The following is a 19455-nucleotide window of genomic DNA, read 5'->3' as shown; positions in this document are numbered from 1 at the left end:
AAATTATCTAAACTTTCTTAAAACACGATTTATTTACTTGTCAAGCAAAATGGGATAAGATATTAAGTCTTGTTTTAAGATAAATCTAACTAAATTTAGTGAACTTTAGACTCAAAACAAGAAAAAAAATCTGCCAATGGGATAAGCAAAATAAACTTGTTTTCCTTTTAAATTAAGTTTATTTTGCTTACCACATTGGCAGATTTTTTTTCTTGTTTTGAGTCTAAAGTTCACTAAATTTAGTCAGATTTATCTTAAAACAAGACTTAATATCTTATCCCATTTTGCTTGACAAGTAAATAAATCGTGTTTTAAGAAAGTTTAGATAATTTGACAGGAATACAAGACAAAAATACTTGTCAAGAAAATCATTTTTTGCAGTGTGAAATGTAATAGATTTCATCTGTGAAGCCCAGTGCATTACATTTAGGGCAACTTATGTGTCTTGTCCTGCTACGTAATGTATCGCCATGTCAAATTCCTGGATATACATGTATAGCCTGTAGTATTTTACCTCGAGATACTCCTTTGCTGCTCTTTAGCCATTTACATCAAGGTAATCTTTTGACATTTCAGCACAAGAATTTGTTTTTTCTAGTATAGTTTGCTACATTTATAGAAGTTGAAGACGGAACAAAGCGTTAAGCAGAGAGAACTGTGACAACGCCAAATCCTAGTTCAAGTTTTTATTCAGGTGCCGTACACATACATGCTTGCGTGCCTTGTCCTTGCTTCTGGACACATTCTCTTTCCAGTGCACAGCTAACCTCATTAGAACATGCATAAACACGTGCTATCATTTCTTTTCCCCTTCAGTCTACTTACAGAGCATTTATTGACACGCAAACAAATCTTCACCCTAAAATAGGGCACAGATAGTCCAACAACCAGCTGTCCTCCACCCACACATGCTCTGAACATAATTCAGAGCTTCTCCTGGGCACCACCATCTCATCCTCATGTCTGTTCTATTTAGTGCTAAGCTGAGTGTCGTGCCTTTGGGATCAGGGAGGGAAAAGCTCTCTCACCTGAAGATCTTCCCCGCTTCTGATTTTAGAGCTACTTGCTTGCATTTGCGGTTGCTTTTGAAGTCCCCTGAAATCCTTAGAAAATCCAGACCCGTGGCACACGATGAAGCCAATAATGTTTTGATTTTATACACTTTATCAATAACACGTAATTGTTTTTTTGATGGTTACTAGTTGGATGAATCTGAACTGTGCAGTTAAGCCTGCAGTGGCTTTATTATATTTAAGCCTATTCTGAAGGATTACTATTGCGTGTTTCACAGTGAAATACTAATGTCACGGATGCACAGGATGACTGCCTTCTCCTAGGTAGAATTTTGAAATGTACAGATTGTCACAAAAGAGTTTTATCCCATAACAAATCTTACTTTTGTTAGAAATTTAGGTGGTGTTTGGAAAATTTGGATCAATTAAAATGAGTTGCATCTTGAAGTTCATTTGACTGTCTTGAACTAGAAGGTTCTCAAATGTACCATTCTTGCAAATGTATTCAGTAGAATTCAGTATTATTTGGCTTGGAGGGCTTTTGTTTCTAGGTTTTTTTTCCCACAAGAACATCATACTGCAGAAAGATATTTAGGAAGTCCTCAGACATTTTCTGAAAGAACTACATTATGTCCACCTACTTTCTCTTCATTTGTAAAGATCTGTGGTCAAATGGCATGATCTGATCTTTTCCATATTGGGATGACAGCTTCCAAGCCAGTAAAGACTTAAAAGGGATAGTTCACCCAAAATGTTTAATTCTCTCATCATTTACCTACCCTCATACATCACATATGCGCATGACTTTCTTCTGCTGCACACAAATATAGATTTTTAGAAAAATCTATCTCTGGCTCTGTAGGTCCATTCAATGCAAGTAAATGGTGGCCAGAATTTTTAAGCTCCAAAGAGCATATAAAAGGCAACATAACAGTAATCCATGATTCCAGTGGTTAAATCCATATCTTTAGAAGGGATATGATAGGCGTGGGTGAGAAACAGATCAATAGTAAAGTCCTTTTTCCACTATAAATTCTCCTCCCTGTCCAGCTGGTGATGATATGCACGAAAAATGCAAATAGCAAAAAACTAAAGAATGTGAAAGTGAATGTGGAGATTGACTGAACAGAGCAGAGCTAATTTTCAAAAAATCTTTGGGTTCAGCAGAAGACAGAAAGTCATACATATCTGTGAGTAAACGGTGAGAAAGTTTCTTTTGGGTCAACAATTCATTTAAATGCTGCGTATCTATCGCTTTTTGTGATCACATGATTCTCCTTCAGGATAGAGTTGTTATTGAGTGAGTGATGCAAGTTTAAGGCTTCAAAATCGATGACCCTTTCTCTTCTAAGAAAGAGCAGTGAAAGGCACAAACTAAAAAATTGAGAATAAACAAAAAATGAGGTAATGGTATTAAGATATTTCCCTTTAGAACAGAATTCCACTATCAAGTTAATTGATCTTGAATCCTGTTCCTAATGTGAAGGCACCCCCGAACAAAGCAGTATACTCTCATTACAGACTCTACATATCCTCACTGTGCCACTGTGTATGCTGTCATTAACTTCTCATTAGTGTTGATATAGTGACTATTTGGTCAGTGCTCTCTTCTTTTCCCAATCTCAGTCTCTGTGTTATTATGGACTGTTTTAATCTTTATGCTAAAAGAAATAAATACAGTTTAAAATGGTTTTGTCCTTTGTTGTGATTACATTGATTTTAAATTCATGTTGACTTTTTTTTCTCTTTAAATGTTCCTTTTAGATATTTTGACCTGCTAGTAGTGTTAACTGGATGGTGGACTAGTTCAAATGTAAGATGTCCACATGGTTAAGCACCTGTAAGAGTATTTACTACTGGAACCTCAACTTTCAACCATGTAATTGCTATGAATTTTCCAGTTGATTTTTTTAATTAATTTTAAGATTGCATTTACAAATTGCAATGAATAGCCTTTGAAAATATTTTAGAACTAGTCAAAAACACTAGAGTTCATTTGAAATGTGTACGATTTTTTACCATGACTTTCCAGGCCTGTAAAGGCACTGTCACCTATCACCATTGGAACAGTCTCTAGGTTGTGGCATACAACAAAGAATCCAACATACTGGATTTGATGAATCAATGAAGATGCATTTGCACAAGATACTGTGCGCAACTGAATTAACAGTTTGACATGCAATTCCGTTACTAATTTTATCCCCAAATGCAACATCCCAGCCTGCAGTAAGTGTAAATATACACCATTCCAATGCACAAAGAACGCAAGCCATCCTTGCATAAATCATTATGATTTATTATTACCATTGACCAGTGATACATTTCGTGTGACCTGTGATTGATGCCTGATTTCCCTAAAACAAGCTAGAAGAACTAGTGAAAATGTACGCATTTATTTAGTTTGAACCTTTAGTTTACTTAAAACATTACAACCTCCCTTTCGTTTAACAGAAAGATCTCCATAATGCTAAAAGTATTATGGCAATCGTTATGATAAAAAGTTCTACTAGGATGAAAATGACAATGATTTTCTTCCTCAAAATATATTCAGAAAGACAACAATGGCCATGAGAGAGCTTGTAGCTAGCAGCACAACACTTAACTTTGTTGATCTAAACTTAATATTCCAATCAAAGAGCATGCATAGCCCCTGCGTGCCTTGCAGAGAGACTGGACGGTTTGATGGATCAGTTACACTCATGTGTTGCACAGTTGCATTCCCCACTGAACAGAGAGAGGGCGCCAATAATTTCCCTTCCTTTCCATAATACACAAATGAGACATTTCTATACAAATTTCACATTTTCCAGCCTGGAATGTCCAGTTTGAAAACTCAACAGGCAATGCTGGAGCAGGTAAAGCACTCATCTCTAGATTAAACCCCACCTACATCTCTCTCCTTCCTTAATTTTCACCCAATTTAAGTTTGGCAAACTGATTGGCCAGCTGCAGAGCCTCCTGTATGCATTGTGTGTTTCTACCCGTGGCCTGGGCAGACATGTCTTTGCCACCTCCTTTTCCGTCCAGCAGAGGGCAAACTTCCTGAACCCATTCACTGGCCTTCAGGCCACGGTTTGCAACGTCCTGGGAAACACACAAATAGCAAGTGATGAAAAATACTGCTATAGCTATTTTTAGGTGATTACTTATGCAAGTATGTCACTAATATATAACCAGCGCTACATTTTAAAGAAGGGGCTGGTTAAATATTTTAACAGAACTATCAGCCCTCATTTAAGATAGGGTTCTCTTCTTACCTGGGGTACTTGGCACAAGCAGATAATTTTGCCAGCATCGTTGTCCACAGCAAACAACATAGCAGCAGTCTGGGGAGAATTTGTCTTGAGCAACTTCAGAGACTCGTTTAAAGCCTAGAGGAGACATTAAACCAACATTAATTGGTATTCAATACAAATTTTAATTCTGTATTTTTGAGAGAAACCGGACATTAAATTAAAAATAAATAAATACAAAAATTGGGCGGACTGATTTTTTCCATCAGGAATTGATTGGACCATGAAAAGTGGGCTTTTTCTTCCAGAATGAAGTCAGACCTGAATGCAAGCTCACATTCAGTTGCATATCCAACATTAAATTACTCCATTATTCTTGGTAAGATTTTAGAGAGGCTGCATTTTCTACAACAGTAGCCTAAAGCAATGCCAGAAATCTATTTGGCTATCGATGAACATTAACCAATAGCCAAGTAGCTTTGGTGATGTCAGCCGAAAAGGAAAGTTGTTTCAGAGGCAAAGATAATACATTTTGATAAGACAGGGAACAAGTCTTGTAAAATTTGATTTCACATTAACTAAGTTGAAGTTTCTTTTTCAGTTGAACTATTCTAATTTGAAAGGACAGGTGGGAATGTTACCTTTGCAGATGCGCCACTCTCCATCTCCATGATGATCAGAGGTTGGTTAGGGTTGCTATCGATGATCTCCTTTGTCTTCTCCAGGACCTAAATAAAGACCATGATGTTGTTTACAGTCAGTCATTCACCTTCCAAAAATCTCTGAGTAATTGAAACCTGACAGATAGCTCTTTCATTATATCTAGAGCTCATACCCTCTTCTGTACATCAGCCTTGCTGGTACGGTCCAGGTCATCCATGACTTTCTTAAGACCCTTCAGGGATTCCCTCATCTCATCCTTCTGCCACTGAGAGATCACTGCAGTGCCTAGGGACTGAATATACACACACAAACACACATTTGGTACAATTAAATGGTGGAAAGCAGTAATTTATACAGTCTTCATTCCAAACACACAGGAGCTTATTTCTTACCTCTGTCATATCAGCTATCTCCTTCTGAATGTCTTTATTGGGGGCAGTCTGAACTTTCACTTTCTCTGCCATGGCATCTAGGCCCAGCTTGAGGGAATCAGCTTTCCTCTGTGCCTGAAAACATAAACATTCCTCTGTCAATAACAACAGGAATCTCATACTACTAAGACAAAGTTTGAATGTAAGCCCGGCCCCTTCCAACCTTCTGAGCCTCAGCTCCGGTGACTGCCACAATCCTCCTGATTCCTTTAGCGATGGCCTCCTCTGATACAATCACAAATGGTGCAGCATGACTCGAGTTCTGCAGGTGCCTATGGGTAAAAAAAAAAAAAAAGAGCAATCTAAGGTTTATGTTACACAGAGGAGTTCACACAATTTGTACTTAAGGGTTTTATGTCTTTCTTATAAGTAGGGCTATGAAATAATCAACATAATGAATGTTGCAATGATATTTAATGCACTTTTTAATTGGTCTTAATGTCTGTGTCATTCCTTAAGACCTGTTTCATGCCCACATCTTTTTAATGACTCAAGCAAAGTGCTGAAACAGAGGCTTAAATAGCATCTTTGATTTAAACCTCAGTAGCAAAAATGCCTAAAGAGTTTGCGAACCAGGGCAAAGTTCAAACCAGTTTCTTTGAATTGTAAGTTTTAGGGAATAGATTAAAAACACTGATTCAACTTTTTTTTGCATCTTTACTGAAAATTGAGGTGTGGTTTTTCACATGCTTTAAAATATTTGTAAATATATTAATGTTCATTACTAGTTGATGTTATATTGGTGGATATAGACCAACATTATTAAATATTATTCTTGTGTTCATGTTGTAAAAAAGTGCAAAAAACATTGCTGTTATTTTTTACTTAACTTTTTGTAATCTTAATAGCTACAAAAGCTGTTTGGTAGAAATGGTTCCTCTGATTTGAAGAAAAAACAAAATTTTAAGTAATTTCAAAATGAATACATAGATCAAGACACTGTCTTAATATTCTATATACAGTATATATTGTCACAATACACACTCAACGACCACTTTATTAGGTACACCTACTTATTCATGTGATTATCTAATCAACCAATCGTGTGGCAGCAGTGCAATGCATAAAATCATGCAGATACAGGTCAGGATCTTCAGTTAATGTTCACATCAACCATCAGAATGGGGAAGAAATGTGATCTCAGTGATTTCAACTATGGCATGATTGTTGGTGCCAGACCGGTTGGTTTGAGTATTTCTGTAACTACTGATCTCCTGGGATTTTCACCCACAACAGTCTCTAAAGTTAACTAAGAATGGTGCCAATAACAAAAAACATCCAGTGAGCAGCTGTTCTGCAGTTGGAAACGCTTTGTTGATGAGAGAGGTCAATGGAGAATGGCCAGACTGATTTGAGCTGACAGAAAGGCTACGGTAACTCAGATAACCACTCTGTACAATTGTAGTGAGCAGAATAGAATCTCAGAATGCACAACACACTGAGGCGATGGGCTACAACAGCAGAAGACCAGGTTGGACACTTTATTAGGACCATAGTGTTCCTAATAAAGTGCTCAGTGAGTGTGTGTGTGTATATATATATATATATATATATCCCAGTGAAAATATTAACACGATGTCAGTTTTGCGCACCCACAGTGAGAAGCTTCTAACTTCAGAATCACATTAAAATAGCCTTGCGTTTTGTGAATCTCAAGTTGTAGTGAAACACTATTTGACATTGATTTGTGCACTAAAGTGTCTTGCTGCCAAAGTGGAGGAAAAGTTATAAAATAAAGAGCAAAGGAAATTAGCCATGGTGAGTAATGATGACATAACCTAACAATTTGTTATTTTAATATTTATATATAAACAAAAAGATGGTTGGCTTTTTTAAAATTAGACGGCAATTCAATTATTATAATTTTTTTTTTTTTAAGGAAAAGCAGCTATAATGAACAAACGTTTATCATTCATTTTACTTTATTGTGTCATTATTAACCTATATCGCATTATTATGTATAGCCCATAATGTTTACATTGCAAAATAAACACCAAAATGAAATGGACGGATTATATTCCAATTTGTGCGGTAAACTTTATTCCTGGACAGGGAAGGAGGTATTGCCCCAAGTGAAGGAGTTAAAGTACCTCGGGGTCTTGTTCACGAGTGAGGGGACAATGGAGCGGGAGGTTGGCCGGAGAATCGGGCCAGCGGGGGCGGTATTGCATTTGCTCTATCGCACCGTTGTCACGAAAAGAGAGCTGAGTCGGAAGGCAAAGCTCTCGATCTACTGGTCAATTTTTGTTCCTACCCTCACCTATGGTCATGAAGGCTGGGTCATGACCGAAAGAACTAGGTCGCGAGTACAAGCGGCCAAAATGGGCTTCCTCAGAAGGGTGGCGGGCTTCTCCCTTAGAGATAGGGTGAGGAGCTCAGTCATCTGTGAGGAGCTCTGAGTAGAGCCGCTGCTCCTTTGCATCGAAAGGAGTCAGTTGAGGTGGTTTGGGCATTCAGGCACGTCCAGCTGGGAGGAGGCCTCGGGGAAGACCCAGGATTAGGTGGAGAGATTACATCTCCACACTGGCCTGGGAACGCCTCAGGGTCCCCCAGTCAGAGCTGGTTAATGTGGCTCGGGATAGGGAAGTTTGGGGGCCCCTGCTGGAGCAGCTGCCCCCGCGACCCGACTTCGGATAAGTGGTTGAAGATGGATGGATGGACATTGGCTGGCAGCAAAATTTCTTAGCGCGCACATGCATGTATATATACACACTCACGTATACACATTATAGGTGTATACACATACGTATGTATATATACATACACATATGTATGTATATTATATATACATACACATATGCATGTATATTATATATATATATATACACACACACACACACACACACACACACACACACACACACACACACACACACACACACACACACACACACACACACACACACACACACACACACACATCCCAGCCCTACTTATGACACATTTGAAATGTATATCAAAGCCTGCTGTTCATACGTTCCACCACAGAACTCGATGGAGGTGAGGGAGCCTGCAGGGCTGTTTGGGTCAGCCAGCAGCTCCTCAACAGGTATGCCGATAGACACCACTCTGACAGGATCAGGGTACGTCTCATCAAACACTGCCCGCAGACCCTGGATGGCTTTAGCTGCAGCAAGGGGAGCATCCAGAGCATAAACTGGCTAAAGGAAGAGATACACGGATGCAACTCAGTAAGTTGAGAAGATACAAAAGAATACGGAGTACTCTTGCTCTTAGCGACAAGAAAACTTTGATACTGCATTCAATAAAAATAACAAAAGGTTGACTAGAGCAAAAATGCAAAGTTCTGTTTTCATAATATCTGCAGAGTGAATACATGTGGAGAAAGACTGCCTTTAAAGAAATATGAATGCATAGCATTTGATTGAAAAGTGACTGCCTTGGTAGTTTGAGGCTGCTGAATGGTCTGACCTTGGCATCACGAATCATAGTGCCGGCGATCTCCTCTGTGCGCCGCACTTCATCTGTGCTCATAGCTCCTTTAGCTGTGAAGTCAAACCGCAGACGGTCAGGAGCAACCAGTGAGCCCCGCTGGTCTGCCTCACCCAGCACTGAACGCAAGGCAAAGTTAAGGATGTGTGTGGAGGTATGGTTACTCATGATGGGCCTACGACGAGCCTGAGAGAGAGAGAGAGAGAGAGAGAGAGAGAGAGAGAGAGAGAGAGAGAGAGAAAGAGAGAGATACAGAGAGTGTAATTAGGTTGTATTTTGTGTATCTTGGATCTTTACCTTTAAACATTAATTCTAACACTAGGTCCTAACCAGGCTCGAAAAAACTATTTCCCAGTCTTTAAATGTAGTAGTAAAACCTCATTGGTCCAAATTCCAACTCCACATAGCTGTTAAAGGGACAGTTTACCCAAAATGAAACTTCTGTCATTAATTATCCACCCTTGTGTAACTAAACTTGTACGACTATTTCTTCCGTGGAACACAAAAGGAGATATTAAGCAGAATGACAGCGTTAGTCACCATTCACTTGTGAATGTGACTAAAGCTGTCATTCTGCCTAACATCTCGTTTTGTATTCCAATAGAGAAATAATGTAATTCGGGTTTGGAACAACACAAAGGTGAGTAAATGATGACAGAATTTTCATTTTGGGGTAAACTATCCTTTTAAACATCAGTTATGGTCTAATTTGCTGCGATTTTGTCTTTTCGCAGCAGCATTTCCCCTGTGAGGTCAGACAAATCACTAGATGCACCTGGTTAGAAAAGTGTAAGATGATTCTCACGACACAGCAAAGAAGATTCTCACAACACAGCAAAGAAATTACAAAAAGTATGAAATAAAATCAGTGACAAAAGTTGTTTTTACCTCATCAACATGAAATGTTAGGCGGTCTCCAACCTTCAGTGTACCGTACACTGTACCAATATGCAGCACATATCCACCCCGCACCTGAGTATTCTTCACTGTGAACTCCATTCTCTAAAAGAACACAACCAAACGTGACAAGCAAAATTAAACCCCTCTGGACAGTTCAACTCCTTTGCAAAACTGTTTTAAAAACAATTTCTTACATCATCAGCAGAGTCGTTGTCTCGGAGCAGGTAGCCTTCATCAAAGCTCTGTCCACCCTGCTCGGCGTAGAAAGAGGTCTGATCAAGCAGCACTCCGCATTCTTGACCTGTGGTTACCTCATCAACAAATGCACGCTCCCTCCTCAGTGCCAACACTGTGCCCACCACATGTTCAAACTCTGTATGAGAAGGACATACCAGTCATAAAGGCACAAAACCTACAGAACATGCACAAATACTGAATTGTGATTATCAACAAGAATAGCATTGGTATGACGTTTACCATAGTTCCCCTTATCATCTGAAGTGTAGTGGTACTTGGGGCCATCATCAGTGGCAGGGACGCCCTTGTTCCTCAGCTCCTCAATGGCATAAATGTCCAGCATGATGTGGTCCTCGTCCCCAGAGCCTTTGCCCTGAGACTTCAACTGTGTGCACAGATGGAGAAACTTTAATTAAACCTGTTTATATTAGGGATGTGAATCAGTTCAAAATGTCAACTAATTAACTGCACATTTTCTGTTTAATCACGATTAATCATGGAACATGCAACATTAAAACTAACATTAAAATCTAATCATAAATTCATTTATTTCATACCATCTCAAGAACTTTCAAGAACCACATTCAGAGGTGGTCTGGAACGGATTCTGACTACATTCAAAGATGTAAATGAGCATGGGTTTTCATCTGGATACAACTACGTAAGTATTAATTATGTGATGAGGTTACGCTGCAGTCAATCCGTTTTTTATTATCTTCCCTGAAGTCCACTAATAATTTTAGTTTAGTTTTCTTTTCACAAAATCATATTAGTCCTATTAGTTATACATCATCATTTTTCACACAGTCTCTGGCCCTCTGTCTGAAACAATTTGTTTTAAGCTGTCTGGCCCTTTAAGACTAGCCCAATAAACGGCCAATGCTGTGATTTGCTAACATCATGCAGCCCCATCCAATACAGCAGCATTTGAAATAAAATCCAAAGAAAATGAACAAACTTCAAACTACATTTCAGGGTAAATGCATAAAGTACACCCAACATATTTCATCTGAATATATTAAACTGTTCACTCAAGCAGCACCAAAAAATTGAATATTCGTGAATAAAATTATGCAATTATGAATTTGCAGTCCAATAGTATATTAACGGCCCCATCCTTCAATAACAGATCCTTTGCAAAGTTTGAATCATATTGTGACTGTAATACAATTCATGATGTTCAACAGACCAAAGCATAGATTCTGGTCCAAACATCTCAAATCTTCCTTGTTTGTTTACACACAGGACTGCATGCGTTTCGCCCAGTCAGTGGCAGCAGCAGAATGAGATGCATTTTTAAAAGTTGCGCTTTTACCACTCTTAAAACGTGGCGTACATTGCCAGAAATGTTAAAAATTATAAAAGACATCCAACAAGTGAATATTTACAAAAGACCAACAATTAAAAATAGCACAGATGAGTGCAAAAAACGGTCCAGGACACTTTCATAACCGCATGACAGCACAGCTGAATGGAACACAGTTGCCATTTTAGACTTATAACTTGACATTGCGTCTTTTAAAAGTGGCGCGAGATGTATGTTAAGTGCAAAAGCCAGGCACGTTTATGTACAAAAACATTTAAATCCAGATAGGCACACAAAGGTGTCCTGTGCAAGTTCACTTTGGCTGACTCTCCTATGACAGGCCCATCTCTCTGTTCTTCACCTGGGCGGGGCCAAGGGTGCAATGACAAAAAATAGGTTGATGTCTTGCTGAAGAGGCAGTCATATGCAGATGTATTTGGTCCTCATGACGTCACAAGTTCCACAGATTCCAAATGAGCCATTTTTGCAGCTTGGTTTAAATAAATGCTCTTTTTAAATTGAGGAAGTTTTCAGTTCTGAAACTTACAGTACGTTTTATAGTACGATGACCTCTTATATGTCAAATGATCAGGGAAAATGTTATTCCTCATGTCATGACCGTTTAAAGCGCTGTGTTGCGGGTTCTTGTCTTTTACTGTTAATTCAGCCATTACAATGTCAAGAACAAAACAGACACTGCCGTCTTGCAATATTATTACATGAACAATATCCCATGAATCCTTCCATTGGAATACACTTGGAATATCATGTCTCTCTGTTACATGAAGGAAAAACCCTGACTGTTTAAGTGATAGCAAGAATAAGAATTATCCACCATTAGTGTTTTTAAAAATCACTATAAGACAGTTACCACAAGCTCTAATGTAATATGCAAGTAGTGTTTTACATTTTGCGCAGTTAACTTTGATTGGATCAGATTCAGGTACTATCTGAAAATATAAAACGCACGTTAAAGCAAGGTCTAAATGGATCCTATAAATGAATTAATTTATTCAAACCTGAGCAGCTTTCTTCTCCTCCTCAAAGGCCAGTATGTCTACTCCCATCCCTCTCTCCTCAGCGATCAGGGCAGTGAGGTCCAGAGGAAAACCATAGGTGTCATAAAGCAACCAGGCTGTGTCACCTAAACAACAATTTTAATATTTATATTAAATGTATACTAGAGATGCTAAAATCAGGATTTTTACAGCTGATACCAATCACCGTTCTTCTTATCACCTGATCGGTCGATATCAATCCCAATCATTTCACCTTTTATCAAGATCTCTGTCATAACTGGCTATATATTAAGTGGTCTATACACTGACACTATTAATTACATTTTCTTCTCCCCAGTAATATCACATTGCCTAGTTTTTGCTGACAATTATTACATTTTTTTTTTATATTTAAAAGGCTTATTAAATGTATTTCTTTATTTTTTAAATAACACTTTAAAAAAAAAGTATAAGCAGCCAAAATATTCTCTATATTAAGATAGATAACCCTATAAATTGAAGACAAAATGATAACTCATAGGTGCAATTAAACAATGTGACATTTTTGGTTATTGATTCATTGTCATTATTTCATGCCTATGCCTGGCGAAGACTTAGAAGCTGCCAACATGAACGTTAGTAAGGACCGTTTCACAGCTTGCGTGCGCTATTTGCCATTTGCCGTGTTGCGTATGAAACGCCACATTAACAGTACACAAAATTTTCATATCCGCCATACCTCTCCCACTGCATCGTTCTTAACTGCTGAGTCATAGGACATGAATATCGGCTGATACTGATCGGCGGCTGATTGATCAGAGCATCCCTAATGTAAACCATAAAATCAGCTCATCTATGAAGTAGTCATGGGTCTTTGTGGTAGTATGTGCTTGGACCTGGAATGGTCTTGCTGTCTCCTAGACTCTGGATCTTGCGGTCCAAAATGCGGCGTCCCCTGCTAAGTGTTTTGAGGAACTGTACTTCTTCCTCATTAATGATGTCCTTCACCATATCAGGGTCTTTCTTCAATTCAGGGAAGGCATCACCCTATAGAGAGTTAAACCGTTAAAAGACCATTAGAGAAATGGAGTATGAACACAACACGCTGCTCTATATGATGAAAAGTTTATCTAATGAAAGTGTATTTCAATGGTGCAGTGCGGGCCAAAGGGAGGACTCTTAATGTGCATAGAGTGGGGAGAAAAAAATTAGCATGTCTGAGAGGTAGAGGCATTACCAGTGATTCAACAACAACATCCACTAGGGAGGCAAAGAAGCCCCTCTGTGCACCCAGCTTCTCATGAGAGTATCGCACTGCACGACGCAGAATCCTCCTCAGCACATAGCTGCACACATAGAAACAGGGTCACATACACATATATTAATGTGTATCAAAAGACAGCCACACACTATGTGGATAAAGTAAACCATAACATAATCTCACCCCCTGCCCGTGTTGTCAGGTCTGCCGCCATCAGACAAGGCAATAGTAATAGTGCGGGCGTGATCAGCCAGGACACGGTATGCCATGTCAATACCATCTGTGTCTTCAGCACCAACCTTTCCTGTGTATGGCCTGGCACCTGTGCCCTAAGCAAGAAAGAATATTCTTAAAGTCTAAATGGCAATACATTTCTATATGCTTTTCTAATATTCAGCCCATACCTTCTGAATGGCCTCGAAATAAGGGATGAAAAGGTCAGTGTCATAGTTGGACATCTTGTTTTGCAGTACAGAGACCAGACGCTCCAGTCCCATTCCTGTGTCAATGCTCTTCTTGGGCAAAGGCTTTAGTAAAGTCTCTGACTCCCTGTGTACAGAGGTCAAGCCACACACATTTAAGAAGTATGTGCATGCAAAGAATTATATGTGGTAATCAGTGTTATAATAGTTAATTTGATTTTAATTAGAGTTAGCAGTGCATTGAATAAATGAGCTGTAACGTACCTGTTAAACTGGATGAACACCAGGTTCCAGATTTCAAGCACATTTGGGTCATCCATGTTGACAAGGTGGGCAGCATCTCTGCCTCCAATACGGTCAAAGTGGATCTCACTGCAGGGTCCACATGGACCTGTGTCCCCCATCTCCCAGAAATTATCCTTCATACTGCCTGGCAGGATACGACTCTCCTCCATCCTGAGACACAGACAATCAATAAACATTTATAAATCTCATCAAAATTCATGTCTAAATTGATTATATTAAAGGAGCATTAGCCTTGGTCTCTCTATTCACTTTCATTGCATCTTTTTTCCCATATAATGAAAGTGAATGGTGAGTCACTGAGGCTAACATTGTGTCTAACATCACCCTTTGTGTTCCATGGAAGAAAGAAAACTATACGGGTTCCCAATTACATGAGGGTGAGTATTAAAGACCCCCTCCAGTGCAAATCAAGTTTTTAACCTTGTTTACATGTCCATATGGTGTTTTTTTATATGGTAGAAGACATACCATGATGAAATTAGCAGTCAGCTGAAATTGGCTGAGCATTTTCGCCAAGACAAGTCTCAAAAACACGGATTCACGGACAGCCAGGGTTTTATATGTCACGAAACTAAGGAACCAATCCAGTCAACTTGCGGAGTGGAGCTTTCCATATCAATAGCATATGCTGCGGCAAAACAAGTGGTAACAGGAGAAGCCAGGTGTTGCTATGTATCGGTATTTAGCAAGACATGTTCCGTTTTATCATGCAAAGTTGAGTAAGGATAAATGGTGAGCCTTCGTGTTTTACCAAAGGATCTGAAAATCCGAGATAATTTAGTGCCGTAAATTTGTAAAAAACGTATTTTCCAGAGAACTGTTTTGAAAATGTTACCAAAAAACAGATGGGTTTTTCCACTAAACTTATATTGAAGCCAAACATGGTTCCATCAATTTATCCTGGGGACATAGCGAATATGAGCCAACATGTTGGTCAATCGGTAAATGTATTTTTCTTGTGTTTTATCCGTTTTCTTGCGTTTTATCCGACAAATCTCCAGTGTACTAGATAAAGTTAGCCAAAGTTAGCATGCCAAGTTACATGATGATTCATGTCAAATGCTGACAGGAAATGTTATATGGCTTGGGTATGTTGACGAAGAAAGTTACGGCAAACGTTACTCAAAACATATACATATTGTATATTACAATGTTAGTAATGATGAACTATATGCCTTTCTATGCTGTTCAAGGCGTTTCTTCCTAACAGCAATTCTGGATGTTTATCTTCACAAGGTAGCCAACTTGTCAGAGGTGGCAAATTGGAACAAGGTTTGTCTATCATTAGCAACACATTATTAGCGGTTTGATAACATAGTCAAGCCAAAGGATAATTTTATCTATTACCATTACATACCGGTAACTTATATTTCTAACATTGTAGAGAGTGATACATAAAATACATTACCATTGTGATACATCGACCAGTAGGTGACCCTGTACAATTTGCTCTTCTTCTTCAGAATCAGTTTCCGGTTCAAACATTTATGGCTGAATTACTCCAATTTTTCCACTTGCCATTGTGTAGCATTTTGTACTTTTACATTGATAAGAGTTAAAGGTTAGCAGGTAGCTCGAGCTGCAGGGGAGTGATGCAGGCGTGAGTGGAGATGGAGGCAGGGACTAATCTGCATATTCATAGATCTGTGCATACTAAATAAGGCAAAGGTGTAGAGTTATATCTAAGCCATTTTAAGGCATGAAGGGATTATTTTCATGGAATGAAAATTATTTTCATTAAATAAGTAATTTTTATCAACAAATATTAGTTTTTATGGGTTAAACCAGTGACTGTAGAGGGACTTTAAAGGGATGGCTCACCCACAAATGAATATTCTCTCATCATATAGGTCCTTAAAATGCAAGTGAATGGTGACCAGATCTTTTAAGTTCTTAAAAGCATATAAAAGGTAGCATAAAATAATCCATATGATTCCAGTGGTAAAATTAATATCTTCAGAAGCGATATGATAGGTGTGAGTGAGAAAAAGATAAATATTTAAGCCTAGTTTTTTTTTCTCTTTCACTTTTTGTTTTTGGATATTTGCAAATTCAAGCATTTCGCTACCTACTGGGAATTTAGAGAATTTACAGTAAAAAAGGACTTAAATCTTGATCCGTTTCTCACCCGTATCATATCGCTTCTGAAGATATGCATTTATCCCCTGGAGTTGTATGGATAACGTTTATGCTCCCTTAACGTCCTTTTTGGACCTTCAAAGTTCTGTCGACTATTCTCATGCATTGCATGGACCACAGAGCTCAGATTTTCTTCTAAAAATCTTTGTTTGTGTTCAGCAAAAGAGAGAAATTCATACACATCTGGGATGGCAAGAGGGTGAGTAAATTATGAGAGAATTTTCATTTTTGGGTGAACTAACCCTTTAAGTGGTTAACAGATTTTGTACTCACCCCAAGTCCAGCCAGATCTGCTTACATTCCAGGTCAGGCTCTAGGCCTGCGTCATCATGACCACCAAAGTATGTGACGTAGAGGCGTTCAATAGGAATTCCAAACTCCTGTGTCAGCAATACCAGTGCCATCTTGCAGGCCAGATGCTAGAAACGGAGAGAGCAAGGGAGAATGAAATTATGGTACACAGGGGGAAAAAGGCCATATTTAGCTGTTTCAATTATAATTTTAGCAGCACATAAATAGAAAACATCACAACCATAAAAAAAACGGGCATCAGTACAAGGAAAAGAAACAGGCTACGATATTATAATGTATACCTAATGCTAAAACACTCTACTCTCTTACTTTGAAATAGTCTCCAAAGGACCAAGAGCCCAACATCTCGAAGAAAGTGTGATGGTACACATCTTTGCCCACATCATCCAGGTCATTATGTTTGCCACCTGCACGAATGCACTTCTGTGTATTTGCAGCACGTCGAAGTCTGGCCATAGGGTGAGACGGGTCGATGGTGTTCAAGAAGATAGGCTTGAACTATAGAGAAGGTGGAGATTTAATCAAGTGTCCTATCCTTTATGTTCTTATGTAACACCTAATTTTTAACTAGACTCAGATATCTTTACCTGGTTCATGCCAGCATTGGCAAACAGCAGAGTGGGGTCATCCAGAGGAATCGTGGACGAGGAATGGACGTAATTGTGCTCATGACGGCGGAAGAAGTCGATGAACTTCTCACGGATCTGTGCACCAGTCAGTGAAGTGTCCATGCTGGTTGTATTTTTTTCAGGAGGCTACAGAAACACGGAAACATGGAAACACACACACACACGTCAAGAAAACGATTTTGTCAAAACACAGGGTGGAGAAAACATGTAGGTGTTTTGTAATGCGGTTAACGGACAACAATTAATATAATCTCTTATGGCCACCTGTGGCCTGTAAGAACACCAAGTGCAAACACACCTCATGATCACGGAAACTGCAAGTGATGAATCCTGTTAAATGATGAAGCAAAGCTTGCAAACCCACCAAAGAAGCACCAAAGTGTCAACAACTAAATGCAGAAAAAAACATGCTGGTATAACACGATTATCGTACTTCTTTATGGGAATAAAAGTGACCACAAACATTATTGTGAATACGCCCCAAAAAAAAAACACTTAAATTATTAACACTACCAAAACAGCAAACCACACAAAATATCTCCAGAACAAAATTATCAATAAAACATTCTGTCCACAAATTAGACTATTTGACACATGCTCTGATGCTGGAATAATGCAGGAAACATTTCAGTAGATGGAGTTAGTCCTCAACAGTGTGTTTAACAACAATCAGCTGAAATCCCTGCATTAACTGCAGCACCACTCCCATACTGTCCCGAAAGATCAAGGCATTTTCCAAATAACACCACAACTCATAGCTTCTCAACCAATCATGCATGCCAGAAACCTATCCATTATGGAACAGCGGACTAAATTGCAAACACATAGCACACTGGTCTGAGAACCAGTACTATCCAGTGTACCAAACCTTTTTAATAAAATTACAGAGACCAAATGGACACATATTTGATTTGAAATATAGCTGGACTTTCAATATTTAATAATTTGTATTTTGCAATATGATGCAAGTATCTGCAGCAAAAATGCTATTTAACAATGTCAAATGGCAGTTCTCTATGAAAAACTCTTGTGAAGAATCATCAGAATCAGACCTTCAACAGCAAAGGCCATGATGCTGTCACACAAGCAAAACCAAGACCTGCACACGGAGATGTTCACCTGACAAAAGAAGAAAGCTTTGGCACAGAAGAAAGTGAGATGAAGAGCCATAGATAATGTAACTCTATGCTCCTAGAAGAGGTTCAGAGGATTTAGAGAAGTTATTCATACTAAAACAACAAGATTACATTCCCTGAAGAATTACAGAAGCAGATCTCAGATTTCATGCATACTAAACAATACTAGACATAAGAAGTGAAACAAATGAAAGGTATATTAAAAGATAATAACATAAATGCAAAAACTAAAGCATGCTAGCATGCTTTATACTGCACTGCAATGACCTGTCATAGGTCAGATCCCATGCTAGTGCACATCAACATCTCCTTCCTGATTTATATTATCAGAAAAGTTTACTATATATGTAATGCAGTTTTTATGTATAGGTAACTTATAAAGTGCGGTGTCTTTAGAGAGTCTTTCAGATTTATTGTTACAATTGTCTGTTTCCCTAATCATGAGACATGGCTGGAGACAAGTCTAAGCTGACAATTCAGTCATTCACTTAACCTAGCATAATTTCATTCACACCGTCTCGTGTTAAAGACATAATATTACATGATGAAATACTGCTTGACGAAACAAGTACAACGAAAGTAATACTTACGAATAATATTCTTTAAACCGTTTTAGCAACCAGTCACACTACTCCCCACGCCGGTTGAAACCAAAAGGAGTTTTTAAGTCCCTCCCATAACATAAATGATTGGTTGAGGAAAGGCGAGCTTTCAGTTTGCGTATATTCTATTGGTTTAGCATGCTGTCGATCAATCCAAAGACGCGACTGGATTTGCCAGTGTGGGCAGTAAGCGGAATTGTATGATGCAATGATAAAGAAACAGTTGAGTCATATTTACGTTATATATATTCATCTTTATTTTAACATCTCAAGAACATTTAACATCTCTCATCTCAATAATGCCAATGTCAATAGGCTTCCACCCGCCTCTGGGCCCCCTAAATTTGGAATCCTATCACACCAAACAATTTTGGGTGCAATGCACAGTTTGTCCTGTGGGTGACAGTAGTGAGA

The 19455-nt window shown here is 38.7% G+C and overlaps 1 protein-coding gene across 2 annotated transcripts; it reads right to left on the bottom strand.

The window, feature by feature from the left end:
* Window positions 1-3298: 3298 nt before the first annotated feature.
* LOC127661606 (alanine--tRNA ligase, cytoplasmic-like) lies at window positions 3299-19090 on the bottom strand. Of its 2 annotated transcripts, XM_052152374.1 has the most exons (22): window positions 19030-19089; window positions 18423-18494; window positions 17262-17429; window positions 16984-17172; window positions 16636-16781; window positions 14182-14373; window positions 13900-14044; window positions 13679-13824; window positions 13472-13580; window positions 13131-13281; window positions 12256-12380; window positions 10171-10315; window positions 9888-10066; window positions 9682-9795; window positions 8773-8979; window positions 8317-8501; window positions 5504-5612; window positions 5302-5415; window positions 5082-5201; window positions 4888-4974; window positions 4271-4384; window positions 3299-4097 (listed from the first exon to the last, which is right to left on the bottom strand). In XM_052152374.1, exons 2-22 carry the CDS (start codon window positions 18471-18473, stop codon window positions 3918-3920), a joined length of 2976 nt encoding a protein of 991 aa, XP_052008334.1. In that variant the 5' UTR covers window positions 18474-18494; window positions 19030-19089; the 3' UTR covers window positions 3299-3917. The 2 variants fall into 2 exon arrangements, with proteins under 2 accessions (XP_052008334.1, XP_052008335.1); XM_052152375.1 differs by lacking the exon at window positions 18423-18494 and having other exon boundaries at window positions 19030-19090.
* Window positions 19091-19455: the final 365 nt, after the last annotated feature.

The sequence above is a fragment of the Xyrauchen texanus genome, chromosome 21 (genome assembly GCF_025860055.1).
Source record: "Xyrauchen texanus isolate HMW12.3.18 chromosome 21, RBS_HiC_50CHRs, whole genome shotgun sequence".
In the NCBI taxonomy this organism is placed as follows: domain Eukaryota; kingdom Metazoa; phylum Chordata; class Actinopteri; order Cypriniformes; family Catostomidae; genus Xyrauchen; species Xyrauchen texanus.
The sequence above is the reverse complement of the archived record's forward strand: the minus strand, read 5'-3'. Positions and strand labels throughout refer to the sequence as shown.

What these genes read in the sequence shown, in the direction of transcription:
- LOC127661606 (XM_052152374.1), bottom strand. Translation starts at nt 18,473, where the DNA reads ATGGCTCTTCATCTCACTTTCTTCTGTGCCAAAGCTTTCTTCTTTTGT. An exon ending in GTGTTCATCCAGTTTAACAG is followed by an intron (nt 14,045 to 14,181) that starts GTACGTTACAGC and finishes CTCTGTACACAG; the next exon opens with GGAGTCAGAGACTTTACTAA. An exon ending in AGATGATAAGGGGAACTATG is followed by an intron (nt 10,067 to 10,170) that starts GTAAACGTCATA and finishes CTTCTCATACAG; the next exon opens with AGTTTGAACATGTGGTGGGC.